We start from the raw sequence: 25,995 nt of genomic DNA, 5'->3' as shown, positions 1-25,995 counted from the left end.
TAATATCACGTGATTGTGACCAACGGACGTAACACTGTGTACGCTGGGCGCTCAACAATCAATTTTTCTTTGCACAACGAGCGCGGATGCCAAATGTGTTTGAAATGCATTCAAAATAAAATATGATAAAGCAATGAATTAAGCACTCATGTACCTTGCGAAATTATAAAGACACTAACCAGAAGAGTCTTAAGCTCGATTTTGACAATTGCTACCGAGTTTACTGACCAGGCCGAGTAATGACGAAAACGTGTCAAACCAAATAAAACCAGAAAAATAGATAAATATGATAACTAAGCATTCCTAAGAGAATGAGACCTTATGTACATAAACAATTGTTATCCTTAACTAATCCAATTTTCTTTTAGACTAAGTTATTAGTAAGTAAGCACATTCTAATACAGATTTTTTTTTTTGTATTTTTCATGTACGAAAACATAAATGGAAGCACGGACATGTGTCAAGTGAAATAGAGACCGCCACCATACGTCTCAACATGTTGCAGAACCAATCTTCCAGTTCCTGACCCACGACGTATTTCCAACGCAACATCACACTCCGACAACTACTCCAACTTCCGCAGTGGAAGTGATGCCCTAGTTTTCCTCCACTGTGAAAGTGTAATCAATTTCCCCAATCAAGTGCAGTGCTATCATTTATACCCGAAGTTCTACCACTCCCAGTGCAACTCATACCTACCCAAGTGTAGTGAAACATTTTTTTTGCTGGTCATGAAAGCCACAAATAAGTAAAGTGATACGTATTTACTGCAAGAAATCTTCGACGAAAAAAGGACAAAAGTATTCCTGTAATATGTCATTGTAAAACAAGACTGTCAATTTTTTGTAACATATTTTTTCCACAAGTGCACACAGCACCCAGACTTCCTGCGAAGTCAATTAATTTATTTCTTTGTTATTTTTTAATATTTATTATGTCATGTATAATGTATCTATGTATGTGTATCTTTATCTTAATTTCATTATCTTTTACCGAGAAATGAACATTTGTTATCCTTGTACAATACATTAGAAAGAGCACAGTTCAATTGTCATGTAGTTACCCTATGGACCAATTACTATCAATTTCAGTAGTACGAATATACTTACCTGATACTCTATGTTAACCACGTTGCCTGATGTAGTGTGTAAAATCTGTTGTGAAAAATTTTTGCAAATAATACTAACTTGTTTCACGAAAGCAATAATATCACGACTACGCGTGAGTCGCGATGATCCTGACGGAGTCGTCGCTCCTCACGCGGGAAGCAATGTGATATTATTGGATTTCAGACATTTTGCATATGAGAAAAGGACAGTCATCGAGCTGTAGTTTGTAATGATACTAAGCATGACAACGCGAGAGTAAAGAAACGAAATCTGTTTATAACGCGCGGCCAGCGTTTAAAGGTACTATTAAACACTATGACTCGCTGGGCGCAGATATTTAAAATCATTGCCGCAGCGCTTGATAGCAAGAAGCTGCGAAACAGAAGGAAGAACAATTTATCATTTGTTAGGAAAATTCTAGAGTCTTTATAGTTAGTTGTACTTCTGGTCGCCGATATGTTAACATGTACGTCATTACCTTTGATGTTTGGTCGCCGACTTGTTAAGACGTGTTGTGTAGCACCGCTACAAGTTATATTTCATTTAGTGTGATAAACCACTTTATCAGCAAGAAAAAAAACGCTTTTGTAAACCTTGTGACGATAAAAAATACTTACGCGCACGCCAGGACATTTAATTTTTATAAAATATCACACATACAAAAGCATCGTTTGTTGGACTGCTCCATGTATGAGAAAAACATAAAAATGTAAGTTTTGTATTGATTGTAAATTTGTTAATGTTTAGAGTTTAACGCCTTTGTCCTTTGAGAATATATTGATGCTTCACTGTACAGAAAATCTGTGCTTATCCTTTTCTTTAAATTAACCGCAAATAATGTTTATGTTTAAATGAACTTTGTTACAGGTTCGCTCTTCATCGCGGTGTCTCGATTGTATTTGGGAGACCATTAATGTGTTCAATTTCCGATCTGACAACTTTTTTTACAAAATTTCATTGTTTTGGATTCATTTCCAATTGTTTTTTTATTATTATTCAAACAGGTCCCTTAGGTAATTTCATTGAAGAGTCTGATTGCGTGAAAGCAATCCGGGTTAAGAGGTCATTTGAGAAACTATTTTCGCGCAATCAATCTGTACGTCTCCTGAACACAATCTAGAACCGATGCATCGGCGATCATTCATTAACTCTCTTTCCAAGTCGTACCAAAAAACGGCCAAGGAGAACTGCCGTGAGTACGCAATCTAGTGTTAAAAGTTGCATTATTTATCTTGTCGGCAAACATTGCTATAAACTACCATCATCAATGTTATATTTGGTTAAATGAAAAAAGCAAAACCTTTTAACGCTAGAAACTGTTTCCGATGCACCACTGCACGTATACTGTAACCCTTGGAACTTCGCATTGACGATGAAATTCGGGAAGTTCATCGGGATTCAAAACATCAGGCACCATGGCAACTTGTGTCCAGGCAAGTAACGTTGCAAACAGTCTTTGTTCAGAACCTTTAAAGGAGTTCTGTAGCTGCTTCTATTGCACCACTGCACGTTTACTGTAACCCTTGGACCTTCACATTGACGACGACACACAGAAATTACATCGGGACTGAATACGACAGGCACCATGCCGACTTCTGTCAGGGCGACTAACGCTGCCAACGTTCTCTGCTTGGAACCTTTCCTAGGAGTGACGTATTATCTTCCGATGCAGGACTGCACGTTCTCAGTAACCCTATGACTTTCACATTGACGATGAAAGACTGAAATTGCGACGGGATGGAATACAACAGCGTGCCGAATTCAATCCAAGGGAGTAACGCTGCAAACGATCAATGCTTCGCACTTTTCCTGGGAGTCAAACAACTGTTTCCGATTTACCACTGCACGTTTACCGTTACCCTTGTACCTTCACATTGACGACGAAATACAGAATTTAAATCGGGACTGTATGCAACAATCACCATGCCGACTTCAGTCCAGGTGAGTAAGGCTGGAAACAGTTCTTTGCATGGCAAATTTCTGGGAATGCAGAATAAGTTTCCGATGCACCACTGGACGTTTACTGTAACCCTTGGACCTTCACATTGACTACGAAACACAGAAAATGAATCTAGATTGAATACAACAATCATTATGCCGACTTCTGTCCAGCCGAGTAACGCTGCAAACAGTCTGTGTTTCGTACCTTTACTGGAAATCCTGTAGTTATTTCCAATCCACAACTGCAGGTTTACGATCACATTGACGATGTAACACAGACATTTCATCGGGATTTAATGAAATAGGCACCATGCCGACTACTGTCCAGGTGAGGATCGCTGCAAGTGGTTCTTTTCTTGGAACTCTTCTGGGAAAACAGTAGTAGTTTCCGATGCACCACTGCACGTTTACCGTAACCCTCGGTCCTTCACATTGACGATGAAACAGAGAAATTGCATCGTGATTGAATACTACTGGCACCATGCCGACTTCTCTCCAAGCAAGAAATGCTGCAAACTGTCGCTGCTTGGACCCTCTCCTATGAGTGCATTAGTTAATTCCATTGCACCACTGCAGGGTTACTGTTACCCTTGGACCATCACATTGACGATGAAGTACAGAAATTACATCGGTACTGAATACATCAGGCAGCATGCCGACTTCTGTCAGGGCGAGTAAGGCTGCAAACAGTCTGTGTTTATAGTAACCCTTGGAGATTCACAGTGACGATGAAACACAGAAATGGGATTGGGATTGAAAACTACAAGCTCCATTGCGACTACTGTCCAGGCAAATAACGGTGCAAACGGTCTCCGCTTGGAACTTTTGCTGGGAGTCCAGTAGATGATTGGGATGCACTTCTGCACGTTTGCTGTAGCCCTTACACCTTACGTTGACGATGAAACACAGAAATTGCATCTGGATTGAATACAACAGGCACCATGCCAATTTCTGTCCAGGCGAGTAACCCTGTCAACGGTCTCTGATTGCATCCTTTCGAACGAGTGATGTATTTTCTTCCGATGCACCACTGCACGTTTACCGTAACATTTCGAAATCACATTGATGACGAAACATTGAAATTACATCGGGATTGAATACAACAGGCACCATGTCGACTTCTGTCCAGGAGTGTTAAGATGGAAGCGGTTTTTTGAGTGGAACTTTTCTGGGAGTGCAGTTGATGTTTCCGATGCCCCACTGCATGTTTAGCGTAACCCACTGAACCTCATATTGACGATGAAACACAGAAATTGCATGGGGATTGAATAAAACAGGCACTATGCCGACTTCATTCCAGGTGAGTAACGCTGCAAACCGTTCTTTGATTGGAACTTTCCTGGGAGTGCATTGGTAGCTTCCGATGCACCACTGCACTTTTACCGTAACCCTCGGAACCGCACATTGACGATGAAATACAGAAATTTCATTGGGATTGATTACAACAGGCACCATGTCGATTTCTGTCCAGGCGAGTAACCCTGTCAACGGTCTCTGATTGCAACCTTTCGAAGGAGTGACGTACTTTCTTTCGTTGCACCACTGCACGTTAACCGTAACACATTGACGATGAAACACTGAAAGTGCATCGGGACTGAATACAACAGGCACCACGCCGAGTTCTGTCCAGGCGAGTAACTTTGCAAACGATCTCTGCTTGGAACCTTTCCTGTGAGTGCAACAACAGTTTCCGATGCACCACTGCACCTTTTCTGTCACCCTTGGTTCTTCACATTGACGATGAAACACTGTAAGTGAATCAGGATTGATTACAACAGGCACCATGCAGTCTTCTGTCCAGGCGAGTAACCCTGTCAACGGTCTCTGATTTGCAACCTTTCGTGGGAGTGACGTATTTTCTTCCGTTGCACCACTCCAAGTTTACCGTGACACGTGGAATATCACATTGACGATGAAACACAGAAATTGCATCGGGATTGAATACAACAGCCACCATGCCGACTTCTATGTGAGCAACGCTGCAATCGGTCGCTCTTTGGAATTTTTTGTAACAATACGAGTCAAGATAGATGCAACGGAACTTGAATAGCGTATTTGCCTGTATTGGTTACGGTAGAGAGATCGATCTTTCCGTCCTGTCTGTATATTTATATATAATATTGCATGAATAAAGGCTGGGCGAGTGTAAAGCTATCGTTAAAAATGCACGCCGCGCGATTTGTTACGATTTGGTCGGTCATAATAATAATAACATGCTTTTGAATACAATTAAAATATAACGGCGATACCTGATTACCGTTATTGGAAATAATATGTAGTAAATCAGTGACTCAGGTTGCCGATCCTAAAATTGGGCATATTAAGGTGTTTTGCTTTATATCGACGAAGCCGATGATACAGCGTCATTTTTTTCGTTTACTCTTAGAAATAAACAAGTAAAGAAGTGCTAATTGTGCGTTGTGAAAAAATATAGGGGCGAGTTTTAAATAACTACGGTATACGATCAGAGTAACAAAAAAGGACATTTAGTTGCACGAAATCGCGAGTAGCGAAGTGTGGTCAATTCCGGGATAAATCTATACGCATCTCACGAGGGACGCAGTATTGAGACATTATTATTATTATTATTATTATTATATCGCGGAGAGTGAGCTCCAATTTATGATAAGGAGAAAAACTGTATCATTATCATTGACTGTTGGTGTCGAGCAACCTAAACTGTTCATCAAAGGGTTTCGATGGAACTTGGGAGTTAGGGTTCAGGCACTGGCATATACTCCACATCAGAGTGTGAATGAGTGGTGAATGCGAAATAAAACTGTGAACAAAGTTACGTTAAATAAAACAGAAGAAACAAGACAAGTTGGTCGTATCTGTTGTTATTCCATGAACTGTAACATTTCTTATCGTTGTACGAAGCCTTTATAGACGATCGTTATAACAATTTGCTTCGAAGGGATCTCGTTACGAGTTAAGTTTTGGGGACCTGGTCAAGAGGGGGTAGTTCGTAGATCTTAACTACTGTAGCTATTCTGGAATCAGGTGCTACCGTGACCGTTGTGTGTGTTCAATGACTTATGGTTACCATAGCTCATGCTCTAAGATGGACGCGCCTTTCCACTTGGTGTAACGGTGCCTCACGGCAACAACGACAACGCCGACGACGAAGGAAGATACGGTAGACTTTCTTTCCTGAGAGCGCAGTAGTTGTTTCCGTTGCACCACTTCAGGTTTACTGTAACCCTTGGACCATCGCATTGACGGTGAAGCACAGTTTTTGCATCGGCATTGAATACAACATGCACCATACCGACTTCTGTCAGGCGAGTAACGGTGCTAACGGCCTTTGCTTGGAACCTTTCCGAGGAGTGTCATATTTTCTTCCGACGCACCACTGCACGTTTACCGTAACGCTTGGAATATCACATTGACGATGAATCACTAAAACTGCGTCGGAATTGAATACAACAGCCACCATGTCGACTTCTGTCCAGAGGAGTAACACTGCAAACGGTCGCTGGTTGGAACCTTTCCTTTGAGTGCAGTAATTGTTTCCGTTGCACCACTGCACGTTTACCGTAACCATTGGACCACCACATTGACGATGAAACACTGAAAATGCATCGGGATTGAATACAACAGGTAACATCTCGATTTGTCTCCAGACGAGTAACGCTGCCAACGGTCTCTGCTTGCAACCTTTTCTAGTAGTGACGTGTTTTCTTCCGATGCACTACTGCACGTTTACTGTAACGCTTGGAATATCACATTGACGACGAAACATTGAAATCGCATGGGCTTGAATACAACAGGGACCATGCTGACTTCTGTCCAGGAGTGTAACGCTGCAAGCAGTTCTTTGCTTGGAACTTTCATGGGAGTGCAGTAGCAGGTTCCGATGCACCACTGCGCTTATTTTTTTAAATATTTTTCTATTGAGATTTTCAAATATTGCTGGCTGCTTTGAATAAGGTTATTTTTACTTGTGTGGTCATAGTGTCTTTAGCTGCTGTACAGTTATTCATAGATTTTCAACCAATCTTCACTACTGCTAAAAAATATCGTCATATTAATACAACAACTAGGTTACTCGATCTTTTGCACCTTTGAATCGTCACTACTAGTCTTCCCTCTGCTACAGCTACGTCTCTCTCGGGATTTACTGTTGGATCACAAAACTCACTTCAATAATTATGTAAATATTATATCAGTGAGCATCTCTCTGCTACAGTTAACTGTTTTGAATTGCCCAGGAGTGTAACGCTGCAAACATCGACTGCAAATGATACGATAACTGTCATGCTGGAGGCAGGTATCTTGAATTACACAATTGTAATACCTAAACTTCAAACAGGGATATATTTATGTTGTCTGTGTGTGATGGTAAAACTGTTCATGTTGGCAACAACGTTTGGTGAGTATTTTCCCAATTTTTTATGGTTTTGTCCTGTTTATGCCATAAAGAGTGAAAAAATCAGGGGCGTTTGTTTGGTTTCAGAGCTCTCTGGTAGTAGTAATTTGTTAGTTATGAGTTCCAGAGGGAAATTATTATGGTATTTCTTCTATAGAATTGCAGTCTCTTGCTTGTATGTATAACAACATCCTTCTGAAATACTGTAGCTTTCAAATCAAATTTCAACACTTTATTTCTCTTTCCTGTTTTCTTCATTTTCTACAGACGCAAAGTGGAAACACTTTTTTTAAATTTTTTCTCAAGCTGAAGAGTAGGGAAAGTTTGAAATATAGAATACTCAATATACTTGATTATGTTTGTGTTCTTCTGTAAGTAGCCTTCATTCTTCGTGTTTCCTGAGTATGAAACCACTCATATCAGCCACTTTCCCTATACTTTCCTCGCCAATGACAACAATCACGATTCATATTCCCCATCAGACATCTCTCCTTCTATTTTGGAATATCAACTAGCATCTGGTGTTGAATCACATGAAGAGCCACAAAAATGAGCAAATGTTAATATGAAGCAATTAAAGCCAACTGAGGGTAACAAAGTTCAGAGCTATTGTAGACAGCCAATGAAGGTGACATTATTGATGTGCACCCCTTTAAAGAACAGAATTTAGAGACACAGGAGATACACTTTCAAGGAAAAGCAACGCCATAAAAATTATATGAACATTGATAACATTGGGATATAAATGTTTTCAAAATCAGGTACCACTGCAAAAATGCTACATTTCATCCAGGGAACTCGATGTTCCAGGAGCTTACATGAAATATCCATGTTGAGACAACTGCAGAAGTAAATGTCATAAGAAGTTTGTCCATGCAGAAAGGCTGAACATTTTTTAAAGATATTACAAATTAGATGTATGAGAGAAATAGAGGCTTTATTTGCAGTAATTCAGGCAAGCTAGCCCATGATTGAACTCAAAAAGGAACTTAACTGTTGCTATGAGGAACAGAACGAATCCAAGTCTGCAAGACCATGTTTCTGAATAAACTTGGAATCTGTTAAGGTGTTGTGATTACAGCGATGAAGAAAGGAGCATTCGAAAACACAAATGAGGAAGGCAGAAGAACGATCATCTGAGGAAATTTAGTTCACCAAAAATTTGGGATGGTTTGAGGAATCAAGCTGAAAGTTTTTCAGTGGCTCAGTATTGGTACTTTCACTCTGGAAAAACATTCCTTAGATTGTCACTTAACATCACACTCATTTGCTCCCTGTACAAATCTGTGCATACATACCATATTTACAGAAAGAGAGTTTCAGAGGATTATAGTCTTTGTTTTCGTCATCCCAAAGAAATATCAGTGATGCCTATACATGGCCTAGAGTACTGCTATGGTCCATAACGATGTACTTAAAACTAATTATGAAGCTCACCTTTTATAAAAATACAGGGCTCGAGAGGAGAAGAAACAAGACATGGAGTGAGCCCAAAACTTATATAGGACTTCTGTAAGCTGCAACTTCTGTTTCCAGCACGTTTTGTTGACAACAACTGATCCCATCAACAATGGTTTGATTTATAAGCAGCGACTGAATTTTTTGAAATTTTTCAGACAATGACATCAAGTCAAAACAAGAAGAGAGTTTCATGCACTCGGAAATACAGGGAAAACGAGGAAGATGTGAGATAGCAATCTGTTTGTATGGATGTTGAAGTCTCTACCTGCAATGGTAAAACTCATTTCAACGATTGTTGTGGAGGACAGAATCTAAACAAATTTGTTGCTGCAATGTTCTCGTCTGCTATTCAGGAAATATCTAACCTAGAATTAACCCATCACTGGAAAATCTAACCTAGAATTCATTGATTTAAATTCATGTTTATTCATCATGGTGAAATGGAATGTATCTCATTGCATCTGGCAGTCACTACAGAATTTTAAAGAAGTTGGTAAAAGTGGACTGGCCTGCTGACTGAAATACTATTGCTGAAAATGCAAGAAGAAGGTGGTGACAAACCTTATATTGTTCGTGAAACAACCCGTGAGAATATTATCAACTGACAGTATCATCTGATTTGTTACATTGCAGTTACAAAAGAAGATGTGAACAGGAAACCAGTCAGATGGTTAAGACCGAGTGAGGTGGTGTAGTGGTTAACACACTGGGCTAGCAATTTGGAGAACGATGGTTCAAACCAGTATCTGACAACAGAGATTCAGGTTTTCCGTGACTTCCCTAAATCGCTCCAAGCAAAAGCCGGGATGTTTCATTTGAAACGGCACGGCCAATTTCCTTCCCATCCTTAACACAATCCGAGCTTGTGCACTGTTTCAATGACCTTGGTGTCGATGGGACGCTAAAACTAATCTTCCTTCCTACTTCGGATTGGAATGTCATAAAACAGCGTCCATTTGTTATGCGATTTAAAGAAAACTTTAACAAAGAGTTTAGGGCTCATAACTGTAACAAGAAAACAGAAACATCAACAAGATCTCACTGTCAAGCGCCTTGTACATGCCCGTCCTGCCTGTAACAAAGGAAAATTAGAACGATTTGATGTCCCTGTTCAGATCAGTGCTTCGCATACGGTACAGTGAAGATGTAAAATTCCAAGAAATTTCCAGACGCATTTCTTCAATAACAGCTATTTTAAGTTATCTAGTTGTTGCACTAAAATAGTGATAAGGATTTACTAAAGAGATAGAATATCCTATGGAATTTAATTTTCGCATTTTATCTTTCCAGCTTTTCCATACTGCTTATCTCATAGCTCACGGCAAACTGCTTTGTCTTGCTGCAAGCTCTTTGGTTCAGCTGGTTTCAGTGGCGTACTGTGTAGTCAGCTACAACCTTGTGCCCGTGGTTTTGCTGAAATATTTGTGTGCTATTCTCCAGGTAATTTGTGAACTGCAAACAAGAATAAATGAAGAGAATTGTTTTGGAACTAGGTTAACACGGTACTTCATTTCTATCACAATAACCGTTGAGTTTGAGGAGTGTAATAGTTCGCGAATATCTTGTGATGACGCTGTGGCAGCTATGTTTGAGGCAGCTGTCTTCAATTTTTTAGTGGGTACATCAGGATGAGATTTTAGTCTGTATTTAATTGTGGTCACATCACCTATAGCGTGCTTGGTGACGGTGTGTGAATGTTGTACTTTTTCAGGTTATGTTCATAACAGCCAAATACCTGAGTTATTAGGCTTGTTGTTTTTGGCCTGTCCAGTAAAATCGCTACGTGTACCTTCGTAAAAGAAACGGCTGAGATTGTGACGTGTTGCCAGTAGCATTTTGTCTGTGACTGACGAAACAACGTGGAAGTTCAAACATTCGCAATGTTAGTACGGTTATGTTGACTTACTTAGCAGTAGTAATGATTGTGATGATAATTTACTGTGATGTGATGTAGACATATAGCGGCTCCAGATTGTAGGGCTAACGTAAGCATTTTTTGTTTCGAGTTTCCACAGTTACATTATTTCATGGTTTGATTATGTTCGCATGAAAGGAAATGCTGTAATTCTGTGGCACTTTGTTAGTTTTCACTTATTATTCGTGTTTCTAGTATTCGTCTAATCGTATGTAAGTACCAGTTTGTTGTAGTGTGTGGGTTTTAATGGAGTTCTGTATAAGAATACTGTAACATTATTTTGGAACTGGCGAAATACGATATACAAATTAACTGTAATTCGCCTAACATAAACCATTACATGTCATCAGAATTTAATAGATTACAGTTAGTAAGAAGTCGTTTCAGTAAATCAGTTGTGTAAGAAAATACTAACTAATGTTTAATCTTCATGGTAATCAAGAATGAGAACATTCACACTGCAGTGTGCAATCTATGGTACATGCATATGGTTTTCTTTAATAGCAGGTAAAGATGCTAAAACGATATTTACTGTAAATGGATTATACATTCGTGAATAAATACAGATGAAGAAAGTTTCAAGGTAATATCTATGTTGAAAAGGCATATTCACTGATAAACAATCAGTATGTCCAGATTTTCATCATGTCCCCATAAGACTGAAATTAACGCAACAAACAAAATGTATAAAGAAATATTTGGTGTTATTAAGTAATTTTGATTGAATCTATTGACTGCTTTGATTGTTCTTAATGCTGAAGTTAGTGCATGCACAAAAAATACGTCTTCCATAATTGTTACAATAGGGCAGTGTCCATAAGCCAGTGTTACAAAGGAGCAGTAGCAATTGTAAATACTCAGTTTCCAGTACGTGTTACATTATGATTGTTTTTTTCTCTTCATGACCTGAGAAATGGAAGCTAGTTTATATCACTAAACACACTTTTCCTCAGCTACTTCAAATCTGTTTCCTATGTAGTCACCCATTTGCATGTAGTCACCCATTTGCTGCATCCAATAGATGAGTGAAAATACTGCCATTGAGCTATACTTCATGGTAACAACGGAAAACAAGTACAACTGTTCTTATATGATTACTTTCCTTTTTCAGACTGTAGAACTGAAGTCATGGACCAGGAGCCAACAATGTGGATAAAAAAAGAGGGAACAGATGAAATAAAAGCTGAGTTATGTTTCATGGTAAGTGGCTTATTTTTATTTCATAAGTGTTTCATTAACTTCTGTGTGCAGTATGGTGTGTGAATACATACAATTGATGTCATACTGCTGTAGACATGAGTAATTGTTTACTAAAAAACTGATGAACTTTGTCTGAAATTACATTTTGCGCAGTGCATTGAAATAGTCCTTGGAAATACGGAAGCGTCCGATCCCACCCGTCTGCTTTGACCCATGACGTCACAAATATGGCGGAAACAAAAACAAACACACACACATTCCACAAGAAGCCTAATGACACTAACGGGACAAGCGCGGGAAATGGGGTGTTTTGGGTGGGGGGCAAACTAAATATAAACAAATTTAGACGCCTTGCGTAGCTACAACGTGTAAGTGAAGACAGCCATGCATGAATACACACCCACCTCCCCAGGGGTCGTAACCCCTGCAACCCATAGAAGATAAAGATGCTTCAGTAGCTGATTAGTGTTTTTTGTCTTTTTTTTTTTAAAAAAACTATCTCACGGGATAGAACGAACAGATCAGAAAGATAAATATAATAAACTAAAACAGAAATTCGAGGAAACAGATAATTAAAATAAGTAATAAGTGTTTTTAAATTTAAAAAAAAATCTCACGAGATAGAACGAACAGATCAGAAAAGTAAATAAGATAAAACAGAACTGGAGACAGCCACACTCAAACAGAACTCCGCGCCGTCATGACGTCACACACGACAACACCCTTACGTCACGGGTCAAAGCCGACGCGTTGGATCGGATGCTTCTGTCGACCCATAGTCCTTATATTAAACCTCACATAGAATTGAGCAAGATTTTCTATTTAATGTTCAGTAAACATGGAAAACTTTTTTAATGCACAACCCAACTATACTGATAAACTGGTTGCCTTAAAGTGGGTATATTCTGCTCTGATACCCTTCTTTTAAATCAGAATGTTAATGTGCAACTCACAAATAACTATGACTATTGTGAATGTTAGCAGTGCCATTAAATTTATAAATGGTATGGGTGCAGTTAACGCATTATTGCAGCGTACCATGGAACGGAATGAGAATTGTAATTTATTTATTGATGATATAAAATTATTTGTAAATAATTTTGAAGTGACATTCGCATGGTCACAAATCTGAGAAGTACACTTGCAGTACTATTAACATTAGGTGTTGACTTTGAATATGTGAACAACGTGTAAGTAGGACTGTCAGCAGTAATGTTAAATTTCAGACAAATATCACATGGAAGCATACATTTACACAGCTTGTAGGTGCAGAACAAATTTGTATGTCGGCAGCAAAGTTTTGATGAAGCCATAGGGTTACACATTAAATATTGACAGGTTTGTTCATAACCACTTTCTGCATTTGCTGCAAGTTGTTGCATGTTTTGTTTATGAAACTGCCAGAATGTTACAATTAGTGGTGTAAATAATCTTACATATACATGTCACTTAAAATCTGATGCAGCGCAGCCATTTGTAGGGTATTCAGTTATCAACAGGCAAACAAATTCACGTGGTGCCACTAGTAATTTTATTCTGCCAACTAGAAATGAGGGTCCTGATACAATCACGCAAACTACTTTGTACAGTCTGTGCTGAACGTCTTATTCAACATCTCTCTTGGGTGCAACTGCAGAAGTACTGTGATAACATTAATGCAACATTTGCATTTGAATATGTGAGTGCTTCGTTATAGTTTCTACGAACTATGTGATCAGCTTGCAATTCATCTGACAAGCAGTATCACAACAGTAATCCTAACCCATCACTATGAGGAAACAATAGGAAAGTAAATACACTAAACTTTATTAATTGCAATAAGAGAGGTTAGACCCAACATAGTTCAAGCTTTGGCTTTGACGCCTGACATAGTGATGGTTTTGCATACAGAATATGGATGCACAACACACATCATGTGAATGAAAAGCAATTTGAAGAGTCATTGGCCTTGGACCTGAACCTGATAATTATTCAAAGGCTACAAGGTTAAAATGTGGTGGTAGACCCCCTCCCCCTTGGAATATTGGTTGTGGTGAGAGACTGATCCATAGTGCAGCTCAAGGCCTAGCCTAGGTTGCAAGGTGGCAGTGTGGCTGTGAGCTGACAAAGCCTAGAAATGTGAAAGCCAAGTAAAGGATGTGGTAACAAATTAACCAGTAGCACAGCCTAATGTTTATCAAAAAACCCAAACGGTGCCCAGAATGTAACTTTTACATACAAGAAGTGTTCTCTTACATTGTGTGCAGTGTTAGTTTGACTGAACTTCCCTATGACTTTGAGCGATGCATGTAGACATATCAGATGAAAGTCACCTTCTTTGCCAAATTAATTAAAACTTAATTTTTGGTTGGTGTATATTTTGGGCATGAGGACATGCTGGAAAGTAATGGCTCAAATTTTTTATTTGAAAATTATCGAAGCATTTTAATTAAAACAAACTTTATAAACATTTTACATCTCTATTCTTCATGTTTATATATTTATTTCAAACAGTCACCGTGTCACTGAACACCTTTCTCCCAATAAGACACCAGGTTGTTGGTGTCGTCACTGTAGAATGTTTGACTTTGTTGGCAGACCCACATTCTCACCTCTGCTCACACCAATTCATCACTATCAAAGTGAAGTCCTTGAAGGTGTTCTTTAGGTTTTGGAAACAGTTGAAAATTCATTGCCTCAAATCGGTTCACTATGGAGGATGATCAATAATAACAAATCAAAGGTGTCAGACTGTTGCTGGTGCAAAAGAAGTTGTGTATGGTCTGGCATTGTTGTGCTGAAGGAGAGGGTGCTCCACGTGTGGATGAATTATTTTAATTTGTGCTCTGTGTTCTGAGGTTTTTCTCACGTGCTGACACGGTTAAATAACACAGACCCATGTTACACACTGCAGTTCAGAACTCTCCAGCAGGAGGGTGCTGCATATTGTCAGCAAAGTGGTAACATCAACAGAGTAATATGCATGACAACTGATATTAAGAACAGAATCAAAATTTTGCAGACCTTTTCTGGTACGCCCTTGTAATAAATTGATGCATTTGACAGTTGCCTCGAATGTTGTGGAATGGTTCCCTTGACATTGTCCAGCTCTCATTTGGAAGTAACAATACTAAATCCATATACACATCAGCCAAAACATTATGACCACTGATCTGCTATCAATGTAAACGTATCCAGGCAATAGCACCTCACCTTGTCTCCTAGTCACATGCACAGTACATGGAGTATCAGTGAGCATGCTGTCTGGGAGTAAAATAGGGAATGCACTCGATCTATCAGTGTTTGACCAACAGCAGATTTTGATGGCCTGAAGGCTTGGGATGAGAATTTTGAAAGCTGCACAGCTTGTTGGGTGTCTGAGGAGTGCTGTGGCAGTTGTATCCAACACATGGCAAAACAAAGGTGAAACCATGTCCAGACATTGTGGTTGGGCAAGTACCCCTAGTGGCAGATGGTAGACATCATAGACTGGGAAGACTGATAAAACAACACATGAAGCAAACTGTGGCATAACTAACATCAGACATTAATGCTGGGCAGAGTACAACTGTGGCTGAATGCACAATGCTCCAAACACTCCTAATGATGAGACTTGGCAGCTGATAATCCACAAATGAGCCAGTGTTAACACCATCACATCGAAAACTACAACTGAAACAGGCATGTAACTATTGGTGCTGGATGTTGGCACAATGGCAGAGTACTGCATGGTCTGATGAATACTGATACCTTCATCATGCATTTGTGGGGTGTATTTCCATCACCCACAAGGGGAGCAGGCCCTTGACTCCTGTACTGGTGGGGCCTGCATTATACTCTGGGAAATGTCCATGTGGGCACCCATGGTTCTAGTGGAGCTCGTGCAAGGCACAATGTCAGAAAAGGAGTATTGTAAACTGGTTGCAAAGCACATCCACCTGTTCTGTTGTTGTTGCAATCTCCAGTCCTGAGACTGGATTGATGCAGCTCTCAGTGCTGCCCTATCCTGTGCAAGATTCTTCATCTCAGGGTAACTACTGCAATCCACATCCTCCTGAATCTGTTTAGTGTAGTTGTGCCTTGATCTCTCAACGATTTTTACCTTCCACCCTTCCCTCCAATACTAAATCGATGATCTCTTGATGCCTCAGAACGTGGCCTACGAAACAATCCCTTCTTCTAGTCAAGTTCTGCCACAAATCCATCTTCTCCCCAGTTCTATTCAGTGTCTCCTCATTAGTTACATGATTACCCATCTAATCTTCAGCATTCTTCAATAGCACCTTGTTTCAAAAGCTTCTTTTATCTTCTCGTCTAAACTAATTATCATCCATGTTTCATTTCCATACGTGGATATACTCCATTCAAATACGTTCAGAAAAGATTTCCTGACACTTAACTGCATACTTGATGTTAACAAATGTCTCTTCAGAAATGATTTCCTTGCCATTGCCAGTCTACATTTTATATCCTCTCTACTTCGACCATCACCAGTTATTTTGCTCCCCAAATGGCAAATCTCATCTATTACCTTAAGTGTCTTATTTTCTAATCTAATTCTGTCATCATTGCCTGATTTAATTAGACTGCATTACATTATCATTGTTTTGCCTCTATTGATGTTCATCTTGTATCCCGCTGTGAAGGCACTGTCCATTCTGTTAAACTGCCCTTCCAGATCCTTGGCTGTCTCTGACTGAATTACAATGTTGTCAGTAATCGTCAAAGTTTTTATTTCTTCTCCCTGGATTTTAATTCCTACTCAGAATTTTTCTTTTGTTTCCTTTATTGCTTGCTCAATATACAGATTGAACAACACCAGGTATAGGCTAAAACCCTGTCTCACTCCGGTCCCAACCACTGTTTCTGTTTCATACCCCTCGACTTTTATAACTGCTATCTGGTTTCTGTACAAATTTTAAATATAATTTCGCTCTCTGTGTTTGATGGCTGCCACCTTTCAGAGTTTGAATGAGCCGGGACCTGACTAAGAACTTGTCAGTATGTAAACTAAATTCCCAATGTTCAAAATAAAATGTGAATTTCTCGAGGGCAAACAGAACCGCCAAGACTTCCCATTCATACACAGAATATTTCATCTCCACAGGTGAAAGTTTTAAGGTCCATAGGCTATTGGGCATCAACCTGCCACACACCCCTTCCCATTCTGCCCCTGCAGGATGACAGCTGCCACTTTCTACTCCAGAAGAATTAGGGGTGTCTCTGAGAGAACAGTAGCTCAAAATTGGGTATGGCTGATACTGGTGGTTTACTAAGTGCCACCTTAATGGCTTCATAAGATTCCGGATGACTTCCATCCCATTTGAAATTTCTTAAATCATTAAGGCATCTCACTAATTTAGTAAAATTGGGTACAAACTTTCGAAAAATTGTCATGCCCATGAACCATGCCACACCTTTCTTATTTCTAGGAGCTGCAAGTTTTCACAAATCACTAGTATGCTCCTGTCAATTCTAATGCAATCAGTGGAACTAGGATGTTCCAAGAATGAAATGTATGTGCCAGTTTGATTTGAGATGGTTTCACAGTGTCTCACCTCCCTGTGGTAAACCAGGACTGCCTCAAGATGTTGATGTTCAGACAGATTAGAACTGTAAATAACCATGCCATCTAGATAATTATAGGCACACTTCAACATGAAATCATCCATAACACAATCTAGAAGGCAAGTCATATGGGCAACCCCCATTGACAAACCAAAGTGCACCCTGTTAAAATCTTAGAGGTTCCAGTCTGTGCAGAAGGCAGTAATATGCTTGGAATCATCTGTTAACATGGTCTGATATGTGAGATTGAGATGCAGGACAGTAAAATACTGAGCCTGACTAAACCAAGTAAAAGAATTATGCAGATTGAGAAGTGGCAGAGATTCCAAAACTACCTTCTCATTAACCACATAACCTACAACTGTATGAAACACCCCACTGCTGCCCATAGATACTGAGAATATGGCAGAAGCATAGGTTGAGGGCCTGATGACCCCATTGAACAACATATTATTAATCAAAGCACATACACATTTCATCTTTGATGGAGAAAGCCTCTAAAGATCTTGCCTCTCTGAAATGTCATTTCTAAGGTGAATCTTGTACTGGATTACATTGGTGACATCCAATCTGTTAGTTAATATCTGTGGTAAACAATCAAGAACTTCCAGTACCAGCTTCACCTCTACTGGACCAAGGTGACTGAGCTCAAATTGTGAACATTGTGGTAACACACTATGAATTCCTTTGGCAACCTGACAGCAGCACAACGTGAACTTTTTCAGCTGGCTTAAATTTAAAATAAACAACCCTGGCTTGACAGTCTAACACCAACCCACTACCACTTACAAAAACACACTGCAAAATTAAGTTCACTGAAAGATTTTTAGTTACTGTCCACTTCACAGGCCAAGAAAATTTTCAAATACTCAGTTTTGCCAACCAGAGGCAACATCTGCCCAGTGAGAGCTCAACATTGGGAGGACGGATGCAAACAAGGCAATTCACAGGTATGGTGGAACTCCAAATACCACAGATAATCCAAAAAGGAAACTGAACTACCAGAGTTGAGGAGAGTGCACACTGGTTCCTGGTTAAGTTGTACCCAAAGGTAAGGCAGGGCTTCCCCTGCTTTGGACTTGGCACAGAGACAGCACTTTGGCAGTAGAACACTGCCGTGCCTCTTCCATTCCTTGTGATGCCAGCTGTTTGACTCCCCTTCCACGGAACTGGACATAGCGATGCGAAATGCCCCTCTGTTACACCAGAAACACATCCTATGCTGGACTCGCATTTGGGAGGACGACGGTTCAATCCTGCATCTGGCCATCCTGATGTAGATTTTTGGTGATTCCCCTATATCACTCCAGGCCAGTGCCGGGATGGTTCCTTTGAAAGGGCACGGCAGACTTCCTTCCCCATCATTGCCTAATCCGATAAGACCAATGACCTCGCTGTCTGTCTCCTTCCCCAAACAATCCAATCCACATCCTATGCTTCTTCCTTACATGTTGTCCCCTTTTAAATTACCTGGAATCTCAATCCCCATTCTGATAATGACACTTAAATCCACATCACTGCTGGCTTGTAAAACTCTGGCTTCAATAGCGGACACCAAAGCCTCTAATTCAGTAAGATGTGCATTTATTAGTGAAGGTAATGCATGAATGGTCCTGTGGCTGCATTTTCTCTAATGTATTGTTGAGTATTTGTATCTCTGTGACTAGCAATTCCAAGGATGGAACGGTCATATGCATTCATCCATGTACATAGGTAAAGGTTCACAAGGAAACTGCACTAACCATAAATGTTTATGCTTGAGCAGCCTTTTAATAAGAGGTTGCAATGTCAGCCCGATAATTGATTTCCACAACTTCCTCGATGTTGTACTTCATGTAAAATTAGACTGAAAACACGGCTTAACATGAGGTACAGTGCCTGGACAACAACATTATTGGAGATGGCCAAAGTGTCGGCATGAAACATAGATTTGACCATGATCCACAGGATATCACCTGTCTTTAAATTCTAAATTGAAAGTTCCATTATAGTTTCAAGCAGTAACATTATTTGGTAAGATAATTTCCCAAATGAATTCCCCTCTGGTCCATAAAGGTGTCTGGAGCATTACTACTACTACTTCCAGTAGTTATCTGTTGGTGGGAGAATCTTGTTCACCACCTATTGCTCCTAATTTGTCTAAATCAAGGTGGCTGACCCCACTTTGCAAGTCATGCACCTGCCCCTGTGACTGCAGAACTAATGTAGCCTGCTCAGAATAGAGATTACATTGTGGAATACCCCACAAGTGATCCCAATGGATCAATTGCCCCTGAATTGTATGTATTTGCTTATGGAGGGGCTGACTACTTCATAAACATTCTACATTCTGACACAAGGTTGTCATGGCCAGAGCTCAGTCAGCTAGTGCAACATACACACCAGTTGATAGGTTTTAGATTCAAACTTTCCACCTTCGCAAACTAAAACTCAGAAAATGTTTTAATAAATGAACAAATAATTATTTGGAAACAGATGGCTCTTAAAGACAACACAGAAGCATAACTCAACTCATAGGTTAAAACTGAATAGCTATCCTGGAAGACAGAGCAATTTATAGTTGCCTCAGGACCCTGTGCACCACTGTGGGTTCAACTAGTGACAGGAATTTTTAGGATGAGTCCGGTGACCAGCGTACTGATGGAGGCTGGTGTCCCTCCATTCCAGATCAGATGAGCACAACTGCTCGCCAGTTACGCAGCACAAATTGGTAGTTACCCTGAGCATCAGAATTACCGTCTCCTTGTTCCGCCTACGGCAGTCCATCTCCCGCATAGGCGGCCCAGATCTGGGCTAATGATTGCAGTTCATGTGCGGACCCTTTGCTCCAAACTGGAGTCCTTCCCTTTACCACTTCTACTTCAGGTCCATTCACATGCGCCTCCATGGTGTACGCCTTGGCTGCAGCTTCGCCTGGACCTTTCACATGGACCTACGGACTCCATTAACCTTGCGGCTCTCTGCTGTCACTTCCTCTCGATTCTTGACGTGTTCCAGGGCTCTGAAGTGGTTTAGACTGCCAGCTCGATGGCTGATGGTCGCTTTTGGCTTTGCATACGTGCACAGCGGCCATATTGAACAGATTTCTTACCTGAGGGCTTCAGTGTATTCACTGCAGAGCTGGTGGCCATTTCTCGTGCAGTTCAGTATCTCCATTCATGCCCTGGGGAGTTTTCTTTTATGTACTGACTCCTTGAGCAGCCTACAAGCTATCATCAAGTGCTACCCTCATCATTCTTTGGTAGCTACCATCCAGAAGTCCGTCTATGCCCTGGAATGGTCCAGTCATTCAGTGGTGTTTGCCTGTACCCCTGGACACGTCAGAATCCCAGGAAATGAACTTGCTGACAGACTGGCCAAACAGGCTACACGGAAACCTTTTCTGGAGACAGGCATCCCCGCAACTGACCTGTGTTCGTTATTGCGCCGCAGGATTTCTCAGCTTTGGGAGATGGAATGGCAAAATCTCAGTACACACAACAAACTGTGAGCCATTAATGGAACCAAGAATGTGTGGAAGTCCTTGATGAGGGCATCCCGCAGGGACTCTGGTTCTCTTGCAGGCTCCGCATTGGCCATGCATGGGTGACCCACGGCTCCCTCCTGTGCCGTGAAGACCTGCCACAGTGTCAGTGTGGTGCCCGGTTGACAGTGGCCCATATTCTTCTATTGTGTCCTTCTTCGGCTGCCCTGTGATTTCATCTTTTGTTGCCAGACAGTGCCTCATCGGCTGATTTGGGTTTATGTTTCATCTGTGAGGGCGAGTTTTATCATTCTATCTGAGTTTTAGTGCCTGACCTTTGTCCCTCTGTGTCCTCCACCCTAGTGCTTTTAGGGTGAAGGTTTTAATGTGTTGCAGGGTGGCAGGCCTTTCCTTTTTATTTTTGTGGTCGGCCAGCCACTGTAATCTGCTTTCATGTTTTACTCTCTTCTGTTTCTAGCATCTCTGTTGTTCTCTTGTCCTCTTTTGCTCCTTTTAGTGTTCATTGCCTTTCCTTCATTCTTGTTGTGTTCTCTTTCTTTCTGTTTTGTGTTATGTCTCATCTAGTTTATGCTTGCACTTGTGGCATTGTTTTATTAGGACCAATGATCTTGTAGTTTGGTCCCCATCTCTGTGTTTGAAACCAACCAACCAACCAACGTTAGCAGCCACAGTATGATGAACACACCGTGAGTCCAGGTCCAAAACAGTGTGCCACAGCAGTAGAAAACTGCAGCAGATTAGGGAGCATCTAAATTTTACTGTTATTCTCACTTAATACAATCACATGACCACAGTATTTATGCAGATCAATGGATTCATCAGATGATTCTCATCAAAAACTTGGTCTAAGGCTTAACATGGTCACACTTCAGTGTTGAGGATTACCAAATCATCGAATCCACTGCTGAACATGGGGAATTGAATAGAAATAACAAACTTGTTTGGTTGCTAGACATTACTCTAACCCCTTCCAAGGCAACGCCACAAGGTATTATGTCGTGCAACACAACCCAATTCGGGCAGTTTTTCAGATGAGAAAGCTCCTTGCATAATGTGTCTTCCAGTGAGAAGAACCATCAGCAAATACAGATAGCCAAGACCACACCAATGTTCTGTCTTTTGGTAACTCCTGTGCCTGCAGCTATTAACCTGAAACAACTTTTAAGGGCTACCAGTCACTCCAATCTGTCATGTTTGGCTGAATGGCAAATACTGTCTACATACCCAGTGCAGCTCTACCATGCCCCATGATGCCACAAGCTCCAACCAAAAGAAGTGACATACACCAGGTGTGGGGTGGGAATTCAAAGAGGTACCCTGCCATGGCTGTATTCTATCTATCTTCTGCCCAGCATCTCTCTTCAAGGTACCCTCTTTGCATACACCATGTTGCTTCATTATTTCATCGATACACTCTCTCAAAGTAGAGTGGTCTACTGTGTTTCTATCAGTAAGGTAATTTCCAATCAAAAACTGTTCTTTGGTTGCTAATTATCTAACATTATCAACAAATGATATCAGTTTAATGATTTTCAGTCTTGATATGTTGGTGCTGCTCCATCAATGTTTCCAGAACTTTGTCTTCTTTTGAGATCAGCAAGTAAAACCCATAGTTTAGATGCATTGAATGGGACTGGTTTAGCATGTAGCCTATGCTCTCTTTTTTGCACTGTTAGGAATGTGGTTGCCCCACCAAAAGGACTTCATGAAGTTAGAATAGTAGTAAGTAGTGTGCCAAGGTAGCGCGTGTGCGTGTGTGCACATTTTTTAAAAATAATTTCGTCACAAATGAGTGTTCAGTGAAACAAAACTGTTGTAGACATTTTATTATTCTGACTGTAAAAGTAATGAGTGATGTTGCACTTGACAGTCCAGTTCCTGCTCCTCCACACAATTGGTGTACACTGTATTGTCATTTGATATGAACAACATTGATTTCATTGTTTCTGGTAGTAGCTGTGTTATTTTTTTTTATTGCACTATCGTTATATACATATGAAGATAATGAATTTAGAAAATGTAATTGAAAACAGCATAGAGAGAAGGCTGAAGTTGAAGATCATAATGAATTTTCAAAGGCATTGTCATTAATCAGTCTTAAAATTTTTTGCTGCCTCCCATTGAAATATACCATAGTGAACTCGTCATCCAGAATTTCGAACTCAAAAGAGAATACTTAACCAGAACTACTATTTAGTTATTAATTAATATGGCAGTTGGGCTTCATATATGTGATACATTTTATATAATGTGGGAGGACTGTAACTGCTTAAATGTACTCATTACAGTTTGTTTATTTTTACCACAGGCCCAAGTTTACCCATTCAGCATGAATGTTAAAGAAGAGTTGGAGGAGAGTGCGAATAAAGAGGTAATCTTAGAATTTATGTGACTGCGTGGAATTAATCATTGTTGAGTTGTGGTGAAAATGAGATGGTTATCAATTGTGTGTGTGTTCACTTTAGCAGTCCTGTTTTTACTTTAGGGTAAAGATGACAACACTTACAGTATTATAGTATGCCCCAGGTAGGAAATGAGGAAACAGGTAAACCAGAATATTTTGTTACACACTACCCCAAATGGATTTAAACGTCTTTGAGCAGGTGAAGTAGTTTAGCTTGTGAGTTTGTAGAATTGCTTCTTTACATTATAAACACAAATAAAAATTGCATGAGATTGCATTGATAAAGTTATATGAAAATTGGTACCAAGTCCCAAGAGTCAAGCTATGATTTTCTGTTTTAACGAGTAGTTCCCTTAATGGTTCAATGTATGTGAACTCCAGCAATGGATGTTTTTATTCGCCACATGATACTGCTGTGGCATTTACACAATCATTCAAGGAAAATCTACACAAAGTAGTGCAGAAAAAGCAGGTGACCCTAACCTATTGAGTAGAGAGAAAGATGTCCGTGCATACATTGCAAGTGGTATGGACAGGCAGTCTTGTGAAGTACTTTTCAACAGTTTTCTGAAAACTGTTATAAGCTGCTAGTGTAACAGCCCACACAAAATTGAAGTACTTCAGACCTTGTAATTACGAACAGTCATGTCCTTATAGATGGTACAAGTGCTGAGAGGGGTTATTGATCATACCAGGGCAGCAACAATGCTAAATGAAGTTAATGAATCCTTCAAGAAGGCAAGTAGAATAGATTTGCTAGAAAGAGCAGGTAAGTAGTTGTTAGCATCCCATGTAGACAATGAGTGAATGTCATTTACTTCCAACATGATTTACATAGAGGAATATGGGCAAACATTAAATGGACTGTAAATCACACACTGAATAAGCATGTGGTGAGTAACTGGATTACAGACAGGAAAGACTCACTGTGGTTTAATAACAAAATTTGAAAATGCTGCAGAAGCAGACTGTTGTACACTCAGTTCAAAAATCTATGCACAGTGGTGATAGGCAAGAGTTAATGGAAATTTGTGCATCTGTAAAAAGATCTATGCATGAAGCATACAACTACCACCATCATGCATGAGCAACAGATTTTACAGATAACACGAGACATTTCTGATCCTATGTAAAATCACTGAGTCAGACTTCTATCCAGGCAGTCATTGACAAGTGTGGTGTGGCTTTGGAGGAAAGCAGCTAATTATGAACCCCTCTCTATACTGAATTTTAAAGTTTGTGCAGGAGGATCATAAAACATACGGTTGTTTGACTGTCACACAGACTCCTGTGCTGGGGACATAGTAATAGGATCCCTGGAATAGAGCAGCAACTGGAAGAGTTGGAAACAAAATAGTTGCCATGTCCACATGGAATTACAAATCATTTGTCCAGAGAATACTCTACAGCATTGGTCTCTTACTTAGCTTGCAGTTATTGCAAATCACTCACCTAGTGCAAAGACCCAGGCAGCTGGGGAAAAGTTCAGGTGGCTTCTGTATATAAGAATAGTAAAAGAATGTACCTGCAGAATTACAGACAAATATCATAACACTTATTTGCACCAGAGTTACTGAAGGTATCCTCAGTTCGAATATAATTAATTTCTTTGAGACAGAAAAGTTTCTGTTCACAAATCAGCGTGGATTTTGTGCAATACTCATCTTTGTCTTTTGTAAAATTATATACTGTGAACCATGGATGACGGGCAACAGCCGGGATTCTACATTCCTACATTTCCAGAAAGCATTTGACACGGTACCCCACTGCATATTGTTAATGGAGGTATGAGCATATGGAATAGGTTCCCTGATATGTGAATTGCACAAAGACCTCTCAAGTAACAGGGTGTGATGAATGGCAATTGTAGAAATATTAAATTGAATGTAGATGAGTAGGAAAAAAAAATTCATAATGTTAGAATACAATATTGGTACTGTACAGATTGACAATGTGGTCAGTACAATGTTTAGGCATAACATTGCAAAGTGATAGGAGTCACTATCAATGGAAAATAAATTTTTATTCATATCTGATCATTACACATAAAATATGCATGTGTTGTGTATTCTTTTGGACATGTCCAAGGGGACAAACAGTATTTTGATCCTGCAGCCACAATTACTCAGGGGACAAAGGAAGTAGAGACATTAGTTGTCTGTGGGCATTAATTTACATCAATGGGGAGGGTTAAAAATTTGTGCTGGACCAGAATTTGAACCAGAGTATCATACTGACAAGGCAGATGCACTGACGACTATGCCATCTAGACACAGTGGTCATCACATACGCATGGATTACTCTAGCATGCTTCCTCTCAGACCCAAATTCTCAACTTATTCACTCATCACTGATGCAGTGCTCATGCTCCTGATCCTCATTACACATGGTGTCTCACTGGTCCCTCGAAGAGTTTGTGGTGTACATCTACACTGAAAGGATCGTTGACTGACATCACCTTAATTATGTATGTGGTGTCCGTTCTTTTGGACATATCAATGTATTATCACATCCTGTTCCAACAATCCGAACATGTTTTCCTTACTGCACTCCTTTGGCCAG

The 25,995-nt window shown here is 40.1% G+C and overlaps 1 protein-coding gene across 1 annotated transcript in view; it reads left to right on the top strand.

Moving 5' to 3' along the window:
• The first annotated feature begins 10,237 nt into the window (after positions 1 to 10,237).
• LOC124719986 (zinc finger protein 737-like) overlaps positions 10,238 to 25,995 on the top strand; it is an 88,343-nt gene continuing 72,585 nt past the window's right edge. Inside the window, exons 1-3 of the mRNA XM_047245213.1 lie at positions 10,238 to 10,323; positions 11,910 to 11,998; positions 23,338 to 23,400. Of these exons, the coding sequence (XP_047101169.1) occupies positions 11,927 to 11,998; positions 23,338 to 23,400 (135 nt within the window). The 5' untranslated portion in view covers positions 10,238 to 10,323; positions 11,910 to 11,926. The remainder of the gene's footprint in view (positions 10,324 to 11,909; positions 11,999 to 23,337; positions 23,401 to 25,995) is intronic.

This window comes from Schistocerca piceifrons, chromosome 11 (genome assembly GCF_021461385.2).
Source record: "Schistocerca piceifrons isolate TAMUIC-IGC-003096 chromosome 11, iqSchPice1.1, whole genome shotgun sequence".
NCBI classification, from domain to species: domain Eukaryota; kingdom Metazoa; phylum Arthropoda; class Insecta; order Orthoptera; family Acrididae; genus Schistocerca; species Schistocerca piceifrons.
This window is presented reverse-complemented; position numbering and strand designations above follow the sequence as displayed.